This window comes from Lissotriton vulgaris, chromosome 8, assembly GCF_964263255.1.
Source record: "Lissotriton vulgaris chromosome 8, aLisVul1.2, whole genome shotgun sequence".
Classification (NCBI taxonomy): Eukaryota; Metazoa; Chordata; class Amphibia; order Caudata; family Salamandridae; genus Lissotriton; species Lissotriton vulgaris.
This window is the reverse complement of record NC_141696.1, coordinates 882,388,577-882,403,243: the sequence shown is the minus strand read 5'-3', so window position 1 is coordinate 882,403,243 and position 14,667 is coordinate 882,388,577. Positions and strand designations below refer to the sequence as shown.

At 42.4% G+C, this 14,667-nt stretch overlaps 1 protein-coding gene across 1 annotated transcript in view; it reads left to right on the top strand.

Annotated features, from left to right (window-relative positions):
- The window catches only part of LOC147698137 (uncharacterized), a 910,572-nt gene that overhangs the window by 865,673 nt on the left and 30,232 nt on the right, over positions 1-14,667 (top strand). The window contains exon 8 of the mRNA XM_086933401.1: positions 13,232-13,297. Within this exon, the coding sequence (XP_086789527.1) occupies positions 13,232-13,297 (66 nt within the window). The remainder of the gene's footprint in view (positions 1-13,231; positions 13,298-14,667) is intronic.

The following is a 14,667-nucleotide window of genomic DNA, read 5'->3' as shown; positions in this document are numbered from 1 at the left end:
GCAGTGACAGTTGATGCCATTTGACCTGCCTCCTGAAGTTTGTGATGTCATTCTGGCAGCCAGGGGTCCCTCCACGAAGACGGTATACGCCTGTAGGTAGAACAAATTTGTGGCATGGTGCACAGCAAAGGCTGCGGATACCCTTTACGCCCCTTTTTTTGAGGTTCTTCTCTTTCTTCTTTCCCTGGCCCAGCAGAGCTCTGCTCTGGGCACCATCAAGGGATATCTTTCAGCTGTTTCAGCCTTCTCGAGGCTTCCTGATCAGCCTTCTCTTTTCAAGTCCCCTGTTGTAAATAGATTCTTGAAAGGCATTACTCACATGTTTCTTCCCATTCCCTCTGTAATGCCTCAGTAGGGCTGGAATCTGGTGTTATCCTATCTGATGTGGGCTCCCTTTGAGCCACTTCATAAATGTCCTCTTCGTCTTCTGATTCTCAAGACTGCTATCCTGGTTGCCATCACCTCTGCCAGAAGAGTGAGTGAGCTCCAGGCTCTTTCTACTAAGCCTCCTTTCCTCTCTTTCTATTCGGACAAGGTTGTTCCGAGGACTCATCCTTCTTTTCTACCCAAGGTGGATACTACCTTTCACATCAGTCAGACCATTACCATGCCCACCTTCTTTCCGCCTCCGCATCGTTTGAAAGAGGAAGTGAGGCTCCACCGTTTGGACCCAAAACGTGCGCTTTCCTTTTACCTAAACTGCACACAACAGTTCCGGGTGGATGACCAACTTTTTGTTGGATCACTGACAGAATATCGAAGAGCAAAATATCGACCTACCAAAATATCAAGGAGAAAATATAGAATGCCAGAATATCGAATTTCTATCTTCAGACAGGTAAGTACAAAAATATCGACTCCAAAATATCGTTCTAAAAAATAGACAGTCAAAATATCGAATTTTTTAAATGTCTTAAAAGTAATTTAAAAGTAATATAGCAATAAATATAATTAATTTAAACATACTTAAAATACATATACAAACTTAAAATTAATGAATAATTAATGTAACTGAAATTAAAAAAAAAATGTAATCCATGTATTTATTAACAAAACATATACAATTTTTTCAACGTAGGATAGCGAGAGGGTTAAACGTAGGGGTAAAAATTACTATTCCCACTCCAGAGAGTGCAACAGTAGGGAAAGCATTGGATAGCGTAGAGGTAAAATTTACTATTCCCACTCCAGAGAGTGCAACAGTAGGGAAAGCATTGGATAGTGTAGGGGTGAAAATTACTATTCCCACTCCACTGAGTGCAACAGTAGGGAAAGCGTTGGATAGCGGGAGATTAAAAATTACTATTCCCACTCCAGTGAGTGCAACAGTAGGGAAACCATTGTATAGCGTAGGGGTAAAAATTACTATTCCCACTCCAGAGAGTGCAACAGTAGGGAAAGTGTTGGATAGCGTAGGCATGAAATTTACTATTCCCACTCCAGTGAGTGCAACAGTAAGGAAAGCATTGGATAGTGGGAGGGTAAAAATTACTATTCCAACTCCAGAGAGTGCAACAGTAGGGAAAGCATTGGATAGAGTAGAGGTAAAAATTACTATTCCAACTCAAGAAAGTGCAACAGTAGGGAAAGCGTTGGATAGCGTAGGGGTAAAAATTACTATTCCCACTCCAGAGAGTGCAACAGTAGGAAAAGCGTTGGATAGCCGGAGGGTAAAAATTACCATTCCCACTCCAATGAGTGCAACAGTAGGGAAAGCATTGATTAGCGGGAGAGTAAAAATTACTATTCCCACTCCAGTGATTGCAACAGTATGGAAAGTAAATACTTCATATATGAATTAAATTACATTAAATATTATTACCATTTACAAATAATATAAAATAATTAACAATTTTATATAATATAATAATTAATCAATTAAAAATACAAATGAAATTGAATCATTCAATAAAATGTCCTACTAATACAAATTATTAACCAATTAACACTAAATTATTTAACAATTAATACAAAAAATAAATATTACAACAAAAATAAGCATTAAATAAATGTAAAAATTTAATTATTTATAATTCAATTACTTCCCACACTATTCCCCTATAAACGCACAACCCACTACTGAAAAGAAATTAAAAAAATTAACATAATTATCAATTAATCAATTAATTAAGACTTGACCAATTATATTTTAATTAATTACCAATTAATTCAAAATAAATACCAATAAATAAATTAACATATTTAATTAAATATATTTAAATTACTTCCCACCCTATTCCCCTATAAACCCACAACCCGCTGCAGAAAATACATTAATTTAATTAACATAATTATCAATTAATCAATTAATTATAATTATTACCAATTATATTTTAATTATTTACCAAGTGATAATTAATTACCAATTAATTCAACATAAATACCAATAAATGAATTAACATATTTAATTAATTATATTTAAATTACTTCCCACCCTATTCCCCTATAAACCCACAACCCACTGCAGAAATTACATTAATTTAATTAACATAATTATCAATTAATAAAAATTAATTACCAAATATATTTTAATTATTACCAATTAAGAATTAATTGCCAATTAAATCAACATAAATACCAATAAATCAATTAACATATTTAATTAATTATATTTAAATTACTTCCCACCCTATTCCCCTATAAACCCACAACACGCTACAGAATTATATTATGCAAAAATTAAATACAATTAAATTACTTAAAATGAATTATAAAATAAATATACACCTTTCACACATATAGTAACATATAAAACACTTTAAATAATTCATATTAACTTACTTACCTCAAATTCGATATTTTTGTTGTCTATATTCTGTCCATTCAATATTTTGTCCATTTTATATTTTGGAATCGATAATAATGCTGTTCTATTCGATATTTTTGTAGTCTATATTCTGTCAATTCGATATTGTGTCCATTCTATATTTTTGAATCGATATTACTGTCATTCAATATAAAAAAACTCGATATTTTGACTGTACACCCTTTTTGTTGGCTATGTGGGCACTAAGAAGGGACGGGCAGTGCACAAAAGGACCATCTCTCGGTGGGTCATTTTGTGCTTCAAGATCTGCTATTCCTTGGCTAAAAAGGATCCTCCTGAGGGGTTGCGCGCCCATTCCACTCTGGTCCCGGCGGCTACTACTGCCTTGGGACGGGGAGTTCCTTTTTCAGGACATTTGTCAGGCAGCTACGTGGGCCTCGCTGCACACGTTCGCCAAGCATTACTGCCTGGACAGCCAAGTCCGGAGAGTCGGCTTCTTTGGCTGTTCAATGCTCCAGGACTTTCTGGTGTGATTTTGGTTCGCAGACCCACCACCGGGGTTGGTATTGCTGGGGTATCTATTCTAAGGTAAAGAATCTAACACTAATGTGTTTCTTTCAGATGCACAAGTTACTTACCTTCGGGAATGATATATCTGTAAGAAAGATTAGTTAGTGTTAGATTCCTTACCGCCTCACCCATCCTCCCCGTTGTGCGAACCGATATCTAGGGTTAAGGACATCCCTTTCAGGGCCTTGTTTCATGGCAACAGTGTCGGTTTCTTGCATGGCTCTGCATTCCTGGCGCGGAAAGCTATGTACAGAACTGATGTCAGCGCACGAGGGCGGCGTCTAAGTACTCCAGCGACGTCATCCTGGCGATCATGACGCGGATGACGGACGTGGAGCCGCAGACGATGCCTACGGACGCGCAGGGGTACTGCTGATGAAAACTTTCTGGATCCAGTCTGACGCCTGGGGATATTCTAAGGTAAGGAATCTAACACTAACTAGTGTTTCTTACAGATATATCGTTACCGATGGTAAGTAACTTGTGCATTACTATCATGATCACAGATTTCAACTGGGGCAGACATAGACACAAATCTTCACAAACCTGAATTGCAGTGTCAAAAGCAGTCTAAAAACACCTGAACTTTGTTTATATTATTTAGTCGCACTGCGGAATAACAATCCTAACACAATTATTTGTATAACAGCAGAAATTTGATCATACTTACAGGATAATGAATATGGCTTGGTATTGCTGAAATTACTTATTGTGGGCAATGTACGACCTGCCAAATACTGCCTCGCAAATTGCGTCACATTTGCGACTTACAATTTGCGAGGTGCTATTTGGCATGTGCAATAGTGTGTTTAACACTGTTTGTGATTCCCAATGGAGTTGCATATTGCGAACCTCATGAATATTAATGAGCCTGCCGTAATTTGCGAGGCCATTGGGATTGACAGGCCCTCTCAGGGATAGTGGCCTGCTGGGCTCAGCAGACCACCATGTCTGGGACTGCTTTGTAATAAAGCAGCTTTTGTTTTTAAGTACAGCTCATTTTACTTAAAGGAAAACGGGATGCATTTGAAAAAAAAAATGAAATGTTTTCATTTCATTTTTAGGTCTCGCCTATTATATCCTGTAGGGATAATAGGCGAGATTCTAGTAAGCGATCCGAAAAGTCTACCTAGCTGCGGATCGCATACAGTTCATGTGAGGCAGGCGCGTGCACGTCGCACACCCACACCATTGCCAGCCACATCCCACACCATTTGTCTGAGCCTAGGCATCAGACTTCAAGGGAAGCCGCTCCCCCCATCAGACTTCAAAGGAAGGCCACCCGCCCTCATGCCCCGTTCTTTCATCACCGCTGCAGTCCATAGGCATCTGCCTTGCGCTCTCTTCTTTTCCGGAAACCCCCTCCCTCCTCCTTGGTGCCCCTTTGTTGTTCGCTGTCTCCCTCGCCCGTGCAACGCTTTTCTCTCTCGCTTTCCCGCCGACTCTGTGGTTGCGTTCTTTCTATACCCTTTTAATATTCTGCTTGCATTATTTCCCATTTTTTTATTTTATTTTCCTTTAGCTACATCTCTCGCCATCTGCCCCGTCCTCTTCCTCTTGCCCACTTCCCTAGCCATCTGCTACCTGCTTACGCTGACATATGCTTCTGGGGCCGGTCACGACAGGAGTTGCGATTATTTGCTATGTTTAAGCGGATTTGTGCACTATCAGGCAGCAACATTTCCACTCTCCTCCTCCCACAGCATTTGCTGCTCTGTTCCATCTCCTCCCTCCCCTCCACCATGGCCACTCTGATGCACATGTGTTTTGCTTAAAAGAGCCCGCGGTCTCGCACACCTACAGGGAGAGACCAAGACAAGCCAACCAGCCGCCCTCCACTGTCCTTACCTCATGTCTCTCTGTGGTAGGTCTGTTAAGCGCTACCGTCGGCCCGAACCGCTGTTATTTGCAAGGCATCATAGTAACTCCTGTAACTGGCCTCAGAAAGATAAAAGGCGGAGTGCTGCCGCACTACCAGACACCTCTATGCTCCCGCCGCGGGCGCGTGTGCCTACAAGCCGCCACTCATTGTTTACCATCAGCCATACTTGTGTCTCTATTTAGCGCCCTAGACCGCAGGGACGGGCATTGCACAAAAGGACCATCTCTCGGTGGGTCATTTTGTGCTTCAAGATCTGCTATTCCTTGGCTAAAAAGCATCCTCCTGAGGGGTTGCGCGCCCATTCCACTCTGGCCCCGGCGGCTACTACTTCCTTGGGACGGGGAGTCCCTTTGCAGGACATTTGTCAGGCAGCTACGTGGGCCTCGCTGCACACGTTCGCCAAGCATTACTGCCTGGACAGCCAAGTCCGGAGAGTCGGCTTCTTTGGCTGTTCAATGCTCTAGGACTTTCTGGTGTGATTTTGGTTCGCAGACCAACCACCGGGGTTGGTATTGCTAGGGTATCTATTCTAAGGTAAAGAATCTAACACAAATGTGTTTCTTTCAGATGCACAAGTTACTTACCTTCTGGAATGATATATCTGTAAGAAAGATTAGTTAGTGTTAGATTCCTTACCGCCTCACCCATCCTCCCCAATGTGCGAACCGATATCTAGGGTTAAGGACATCCCTTTCAGGGCCCTAGTTTCATGGCAACAGTGTCGGTTTCTTGCATGGCTCTGCATTCCTGGCGCGGAAAGCTATGTACAGAACTGATGTCAGCGCACGAGGGCGGAGTCTAAGTACTCCAGCGACGTCATCCCGGCGATCATGACGCGGATGACGGACGTGGAGCCGCAGAAGAAGCCTACGGACGCGCAGGGGTACTGCTGATGAAAACTTTCTGGATCCAGTCTGACACCTGGGGATATTCTAAGGTAAGGAATCTAACACTAACTAATGTTTCTTACAGATATATCGTTACCGATGGTAAGTAACTTGTGCATTACTATCATGATCACAGATTTCAACTGGGGTAGACATAGACACAAATCTTCACAAACCTGAATTGCAGTGTCAAAAGCAGTCTAAAAACACCTGAATTTTGTTTATATTATTTAGTCGCACTGAGGAATAACAATCCTAACACAATTATTTGTATAACAGCAGAAATTTGATCATACTTACAGGATAATGAATATGGCTTGGTATTGCTGAAATTAGGTATTGTGGGCAAGATGTACGACCTGCCAAATACTGCCTCGCAAATTGCGTCACATTTGCGACTTACAATTTGCGAGGTGCTATTTGGCATGTGCAATAGTGTGTTTAACACTGTTTGTGATTCCCAATGGGGTCGCATATTGCGAGCCTCATGAATATTAATGAGCCTGCCGTAATTTGCGAGCCCATTGGGATTGACAGGCCCTCTCAGGGATAGTGGCCTGCTGGGCTCAGCAGACCACCATGTCTGGGACTGCTTTGTAATAAAGCAGCTTTTGTTTTTTAGTGCAGCTCATTTTCCTTAACACCTTGGCTGCTAATGGTTTTCCCCTCCTGTGCTGATATTCTTTGAATACCATTGTTCATGACGAGCTCATCCCGTCATAAGCAGAGCTCAACCGTGCCTCATGACGAGCTGAGCTCGTCATGAGCAGCGAAGGGGTTAAAGAAAAACGGGATGCATTTGAAAAAAAAAATGAAATGTTTTCATTTCATTTTTAGGTCTTGCCTATTATATCCTATAGGGATAATAGGCGAGATTCTAGTAAGCGATCCGAAAAGTCTACCTAGCTGCAGATCGCATACAGTTCATGTGAGGCAGGCGCGTGCACGTCGCACACCCACACCATTGCCAGCCACATCCCACGCCATTTGTCTGAGCCTCGGCATCAGACTACAAAGAAAGCCGCTCCCCCCATCAGACTTCAAAGGAAGGCCACCCGCCCCCATGCCCCGTTCTTCCATCACAGCTGCAGTCCATAGGCATCTGCCTTGCGCTCTCTTCTTTTCCGGAAACCCCCTCCCTTCTCCTTGGTGCCTCTTTGTTGTTCTCTGTCTCCCTCGCCCGAGCACGCTTTTCTCTCTCGCTTTCCCGCCGACTCTGTGGTTGCGTTCTTTCTATACCCTTTTAATATTCTGCTTGCATTATTTCCCATTTTTTAATTTTATTTTGCTTTAGCTACAACTGTCGCCATCTGCCCCGTCCTTTTCCTCTTGCCCACTTCCCTAGCCATCTGCTACCTGCTTGCGCTGACATATGCTTCTGGGGCAGGTCACGACAGGAGTTGCGATTATTTGCGATGTTCAAGCGAATTTGTGCACTATCAGGCAGCAACGCTTCCACTCTCCTCCTCCCACAACATTTGCTGCTCTGTTTGATCTCCTCCCTCCCCTCCACCATGGCCACTCTGATGCACATGTGTTTTGCTTAAAAGAGACCGCGGTCTTGCACACCTACAGGGAGAGACCAAGACAAGCCAACAAGCCGCCCTCCACTGTCCTTACCTCATGTCTCTATTTAGCTCCCTGGACAGCGCTTCCCGCCCCCCTTAGGTCTTTTAAGCGCTACCGTCGGCCTGACCCGCTGTTATTTGCAAGGCATCATAGTAACTCCTGTAACTGGCCTCGGAAAATAAAAGGCGGAGTGCTGCCGCACTACCAGACACCTCTATGCTCCCGCCGCGGGCGCGTGTGCTTACAGGCCGCCCTTCATTGTCCCTACCATCAGCCAACTTGTGTCTCTATTTAGCGCCCTAGACCACGCTTCCCGCACAGTGGTTGGTCTGTTAAGCGCTACTGTCGGCCCGCTGTTATTTGTAAGGCATCATAGTAAGTCCTGTAACTGGCCTTGGAATGATGAAAGGCGGAGTGCTACCGCACTACCAGACACCTCTATGCACACGCCACGGTCGTATGTGCCTGCAAGCCGCCCCCTACTGTCCCGACCATCAGCCGGACTCGTCTCTCTATTCCCGGCATGCTGCCCTTCGTGATATTGACTCAGGTGCGTGTATTTTTAGAAGCGATTTTCAGTAATTTCCGCCTGTACCCGCTGTTTTGTAGCGCAATGCAGTGGAGCCAGCACCAGCCAACGCATACACGGGCACTGCTGGGCGTGCACGGCCCTCGGGTCCTGATTCACTTGCACACATGTGTGTCTGTGTGCTGTACGTCTCTGTGTGTCTGAATGTGTACTGTGTCTGTATTTGTGCATTGTGTATCTGTATGTGTGTGTTATGTGTATGTATGTGTGCGTTATGTGTCTGTATGTGTGCGTGTGTTGTGTGTCTGTATGTGTTTCTATAGGTGTTTGTTTGAAAATGTGTGCGAGTGTGTCTGTGTAAACACATTGCTAGGCTGCACCAGTGCGTTTTAATCGATTCAGCTGTACAATGTCTTCGAGGCATGAACAACGGCTTGTAGGCACACATGGCCGTGCCGTGTTGCTGAATGGCTAGGGCGGTCTATCCTAGGGATACTAATATGCCACACAACACTGCACAGAGGAAAAAGAACAAGCAATCAATGTGGCCAGCCTGGCCCCCAGTAATAAAATCGGCCACCCCCTAGCTTCATAAACAGCCAATACCATGCTAGCCTCCAGTAAAACAACAGTGCAGCCTTGCTGGAAACTCGTCCTCCTTGATACCCTGCCTAAACAATGTACTCTTAGTACAAAGTCCTGTTCTCCTCTTCCTCAGTACTATCTCCACTAGAAACACCTACTATTGCTTTTCCTCTCCAGTGCCCTCACTACAGCTCCTACTGCTGCTCTTCCTCTCCAGTGACCTCACTACAGCTCCTACTGCTGCTCTTCGTCTCCAGTGCCCTCATTACAGCTCCTACTGCTGCTCTTCCTCTCCAGTGCCCTCAAAACAGCTCCCTCTGCTGCTCTTCCTCTACATTGCCCTCAAAACAGCTCCCCCTGCCGCTCTTCCTCTCCAGTGCCCTCAAAACATTTCCTTCCCTCTGTCGCCCTTCCTCTCCAGTGCCCTCTAAACAGATCCTACTGCTGCTCTTCCTCTCCAGTGCCCTCAAACTAGCTCCCTCTGCTGCTCTTCCTCTCCAGTGCCCTCAAAACAGCTCACTCTGCTGCTCTTCCTCTACAGTGACCTCAAAACAGCTCCCTCTTCACACACTTCGCACCCTCACACACTGTGCACCCTTTCAGACTCTGCACCCTCACACTCTCCGCACCCTCACACTCTCCGCACCCTCACACACTCTGCACCCTCACACACAATTACACTCTATTGAATACAACATACACTCCACACAATACCACTCAGTGCCACATAATTATATGCTACATAATTACACTGCGCTCAACGCAACATACACTGCAAATACCACTCAGTGCCACATAATTACACACCACATAATTACACTCTACTGAATGCAACACACACTCCACACAATACCCCTCAGTGCCACCTAATTATATGCTACATAATTACAATGCAATATACACTCCAAAGAATACCACTCAGTGCCACATAATTACACACCACACAATTACACTGCACTCAATGCAACATACACTCCAAATACCACTCTTTGCCACGTAATTACACTCTACATAATTACACTGCACTCAATGCAACATACACTTCAAATACCACTCAGTGCCACATAATTACACGCCACATAATTACACTGCACTCCATGCAACATACACTTCAAATACAACTCAGTGCCACATAATTACATGCCACATAATTACACTGCACTCAATGCAACATACACTCCAAATACCACTCAGTGCCACATAATTACACGCCACATAATTACACTCTACTGAATGCAACACACACTCCACACAGTACCACTCAGTGGCACATAATTATATGCTATATAATTACACTGCACTCAATGCAACATACACTCCAAACAATACCACTCAGTGACACATAATTACACGCCACATAAGTATACTCTACTGAATACAACATACCTCTATCTATCTATTGCATCACCACTGCATCTCTCACCACCACCACAACATCACTCAGGGGCACCACAATATCACTATGCGATACCACAGCATCACTGAACGCCACAGCATCACTCGTCGCAACCACAACATCACTCAGCGCCACTACAGCATCAATCTGTGCTACCATTCAACAACTGGTTCAAATATGTTCTCTCAATGTTTCAAGCTTTATTACAAATGTCACAAAAAGAGGTTAATATTTCACTTCTGTTCTTGGATTTTTGTCACAATAAAATACACTGAACATAATCTTCACAAAAGTTATTTACAAAAGTTTAAGCTATTGCCCTTATAAATTACAATAACTTTTATTTAAGTATTAATTATTAAAAAAATTAAAAGCAATTGTTATTTGTAATATTGATACATCTAAGTCACGTAAATACAACACATATTGCATTACAAATGCTATAGGTGTCATATTTGCCAAAGTTAAACGTATTGGCATTGTAAATGACAAAGCTATTAATTTCGCTATTTTCAAAACCAACACATAAATAACAAATTTGTAATTTACAATACCAATAGTTCAAACTTTCCTAATGCAAGACCTATTTTATTGCAATTGCTTGTTAAGGGAAGGCAGTGGTCCTTGGGACCACTGCCTGCCCTTAAAAAATAATATTGCATGCATTTGCAAAGGGGTTGACCCCTTCCCATTAGCGAATGCATTACCACCTACTTGAAGTAGGAGGTAATTTGCAACTGTTTTGCGACCGCAATTTAGGTTGCAAAATATTGGTATATAGCTTTGGGTTCGCCATTAGGAAGGGAACGCCCCTTCCTAATAGCAAGTCACAAAACAGTATTTTGCGAGTCTCAAATTATTTGCGAACCGCAAAATACTGTTTGTACATGGGCCAATGCTTTTTCGCGTGTGCAAATTGGTCTAAGACCCGTTTGCGCACTCTAATAAGCGTTGTACTTCTGGCCCTGTGTGCACAATCACAAGAGCAACATATGCCCCTCATGTTTAAATGTCTGCTTAGTTTCTTAGATGCAGCCAAAATAACTGATGAAAAGTTATGAAAAGAGCAGGTATTACGACGGTGAGAGGGGTGCCAAATGGTTGTACTGCAAGAATTTGATATCCCAACAGACAATTTCTAGCATTTTGATTGCTATCAAAAATGTCCACACAGACTTGGATTTGTGAGGACAGCCAACCACAGACACATGCAGTGATGGCACTACTACTAGAATTAGTAAACAGTAGGATAGCAGTGTCACAATTATATTCCACTTTATTAAATGTGTGCAAGACTGATTTGCAAATGCTGAGGGACCTGTGCTGAGGATTTGGGAGAGAAACTGAGTGAGAAACACTGGCAAAAAACAGCTGCAAAACATATACCCGGGGACATTGGGAACCACTAGAAATGTGGGGCTGCTCCCTCCTCCATATTTGGTGCCTGTGACTAAGGTTGAGCGATTTTTAGAAGGATGTGTTTGGCAGAATTAAAATTAATTGGGATACCTGATCGCAAAGTCACGGGTGGTGGTGCTACTGGTGCTTTGAGATCACAAGACTGAGGCTATGTCTTGGGTAGATTGAATCCCAAATCTTCTGCAGATGGCCAGAAAGGTAATTCATAGTCGCAGCATAGAGCTCTGCAAGTGGAGCCAATTTCATTTACAATATGTTATTGCAAGCTTTAGTCTGTGCTCACAATGAGGTAATGTTCATATGACGTACGTGGTTGTCAGTGAAACGTCTAAATCAACATAGGGCCTGATTACGATGTTGGTTGGATTGCAACTGATGGCCTGCCGGTTGCGATCCAACTAGCATCTGCCCTTTTATTCCACCCACCGCATTATGATGCAGCGGTTGGAGGCCGCATGTGGAGGGATCGACTGCAGCTGTTCTGGCGGGCTGCTGTTCCGACGTAATCCCTACAATAAGGGCGGTGCCTTCTCAGGTACTTCCTCAGGGATTACGATGTCCCTTTCTATGGCGGTCTAACCGCCATAGAAAGGCGGACAGAAACGGACTTTAGGGACCCCTAGCAGGGCCCCCGTCATAGCGCGGCCTCTGTCCAAAGACGGCAAGACTGGTTGTCGGTCGGTTTCCATTACGACACTATGCCAATCGGATGCTCATCCAACCGGCATCGTAATTAAGGCCAAAGTGTCCCTTGAGTGAACATCTCACCAGATGGATAAAGTTGCAATGTGGCACATGAGACAGTATTGGATCAGCATTATTACATCTAATGCTGCTGAAGTCAGTACCTTTTCTTGGGATTTGTGGGTTGGCAATATCAGATTTAGTTGCAAGCGGCCTTACACTAATGCCTATTGTCTGAGGGATGTGTGTTCTGGGTGAGGGGAACAGGGAGTTTAGGTTTTGGTTTCTGTTTTATTTTATACACAAGAGCAAGTCAGTCAGTCAGGTTTGCTTTAGCAATGAGTTCTTCCAACTCACTGTTGAATTTGTTCTACTATGTTTTTAACTTTGGTGATGTGTTGCTTGCATACTTGTAAAATAAGAAGATTGAAAGCTAAAACAAAAAGTAGTACTAATCCACTGCTTTCCAGTTGTATATGTTTTTCTAAAATTTGAAGAACTAACATTCTTAATCATGACTTCCAGTATAAAAGCTTCAGGGCTGAAACTAGTAGGCCTGACTCATACATTCATCATCCAGTTTAATGCCTTTCTTAGGAATTGCCCTGAGTGAATGACGAAAGAGTGAGAGACAATAATAAGAAAACCTTATTTGCTTCTTCAAAAACTACACTTCTTGCCTTTTAGGCTCTTTTCATTTACATCATGCCTTCCATATTTACTGCTCCAACATATCCTTAAAAAGTATTCAATTGTAAAGAACAAAGTCCATTTATACAACTACAACACAGAAGAACCCGCTTTATAACTGATTGGCTTTGAAACTTTTCCAGATCCTGCAATATAGTGGCAGTATCGAAACATGTAATGACTGGGAGGTGCTTAATGTTTAAGCATACAAATGTTTCTACATAATATTTTTTCTCTTTGTCTGCATATAAAGGACTCTCTTCCTGGAAACTTTCAACGCCCTCAGCGCCAAGAAGAAAAGTTAATTCAAATCGAAAAAGTAGGTTTTGTCTAAAAAATATATCGTAGAGATTACAAGTATACTCTGTATTTCATTTTCTTAATATGCACAGTAGTTAATGATTTAAAAGGTTTCAGATTTGTTGGGTCACAGGGCTCTAGATTGTCTTTTGTGTTAGCAGAATGTCCAGAATATTTGGGGAATAACTATTTAAACTAGAGCAGACTTGAGTGAGGCGCTTTGCGAAAACAGCATACTAAGAAAAATGTAGAAATGATAGAAGTCAGATGGAAATATTATTAATTGGGATTAATTAATAGATTGCATAAATTATATAAAGAGTGCCTCACCCGTAAGATGCTTTAAGCTTCGACCATACAGAGTAAAAAGTTCACAGACACACCTTACTGAAAATCAAGATTGTTTGCAGAAGTCATACACATCCTTTGTGGATGTGAAGCTAGCCAGAAGTGAACAGCCCAAAAGAGGACTAATGGTTGAGGTATGTCAACCACTAAATTTTTAGGTCGAGCATTCAAGACCTCTTGTATATACTTTAGTATATTCCTATATCTTGTATATAATTTAGTATATACTTATACGTGTATGTACTTTGTGAGGTCAGGAGATCAGCCCTAGAACTTGTCTACTTCTGCTTAGGGACTTTTTTTCTGTTCAACTGCCTCTAGTTAACTGTCTTAATAGAACACGACCAGCAGAGGTCAGTAAAATACAAGAATTGCTTTCTGCTTAGGGACTTTCTTTTATAAAATGTTCTGGCAACTGCCTCCATTTACCTTTCTTATTAGAAAACGACCAGCAGAGTTCAATAAAATACCAGAATCACTTTAGCATTCTCTAGATTCCAGTCCAGAGAAATTGTCTTCCATGAGCACCCGTAGACAATATATTTTTTTACAAATCTTGTATTTTCAGTGATATGACCACCGAAGGCCCTGATTTTATATTGAAAAGAGAGCTTTGGGCCATACCATTTCTTGCTGGAAGGCAAACGTTGTCTCCATGTGTTCCCATACCTGGCATGTCACACAGTTTTGTGCTTATTTTCCCTCTATGTTAAAGAAAAGTAGATGTTTCAGCACCCAGGCGAATGTGCTGCATAGCTAAATACATATAATGTCCCAAAGGCGAGACCGATTGCATTGCAAATGCTTGTCACTTCAGTTGCCACCAGTGAATGGCCTTTTGAAGACTGTAAGTGTCTGAATATGTTGGTAGAACTATAATCTCTTCAACACGTACAAAAATCTGTTGTTTGAGTAAGTCATTTGAGTAATATGGTGAACCATTAAAATAACTTTTAAACAGCAACCAATGTTGCTATCATATTTTGTGGCCTATAACGGCTGACCCATATCGGGGGGTAATTTCAGAGTAATTAATTTTGG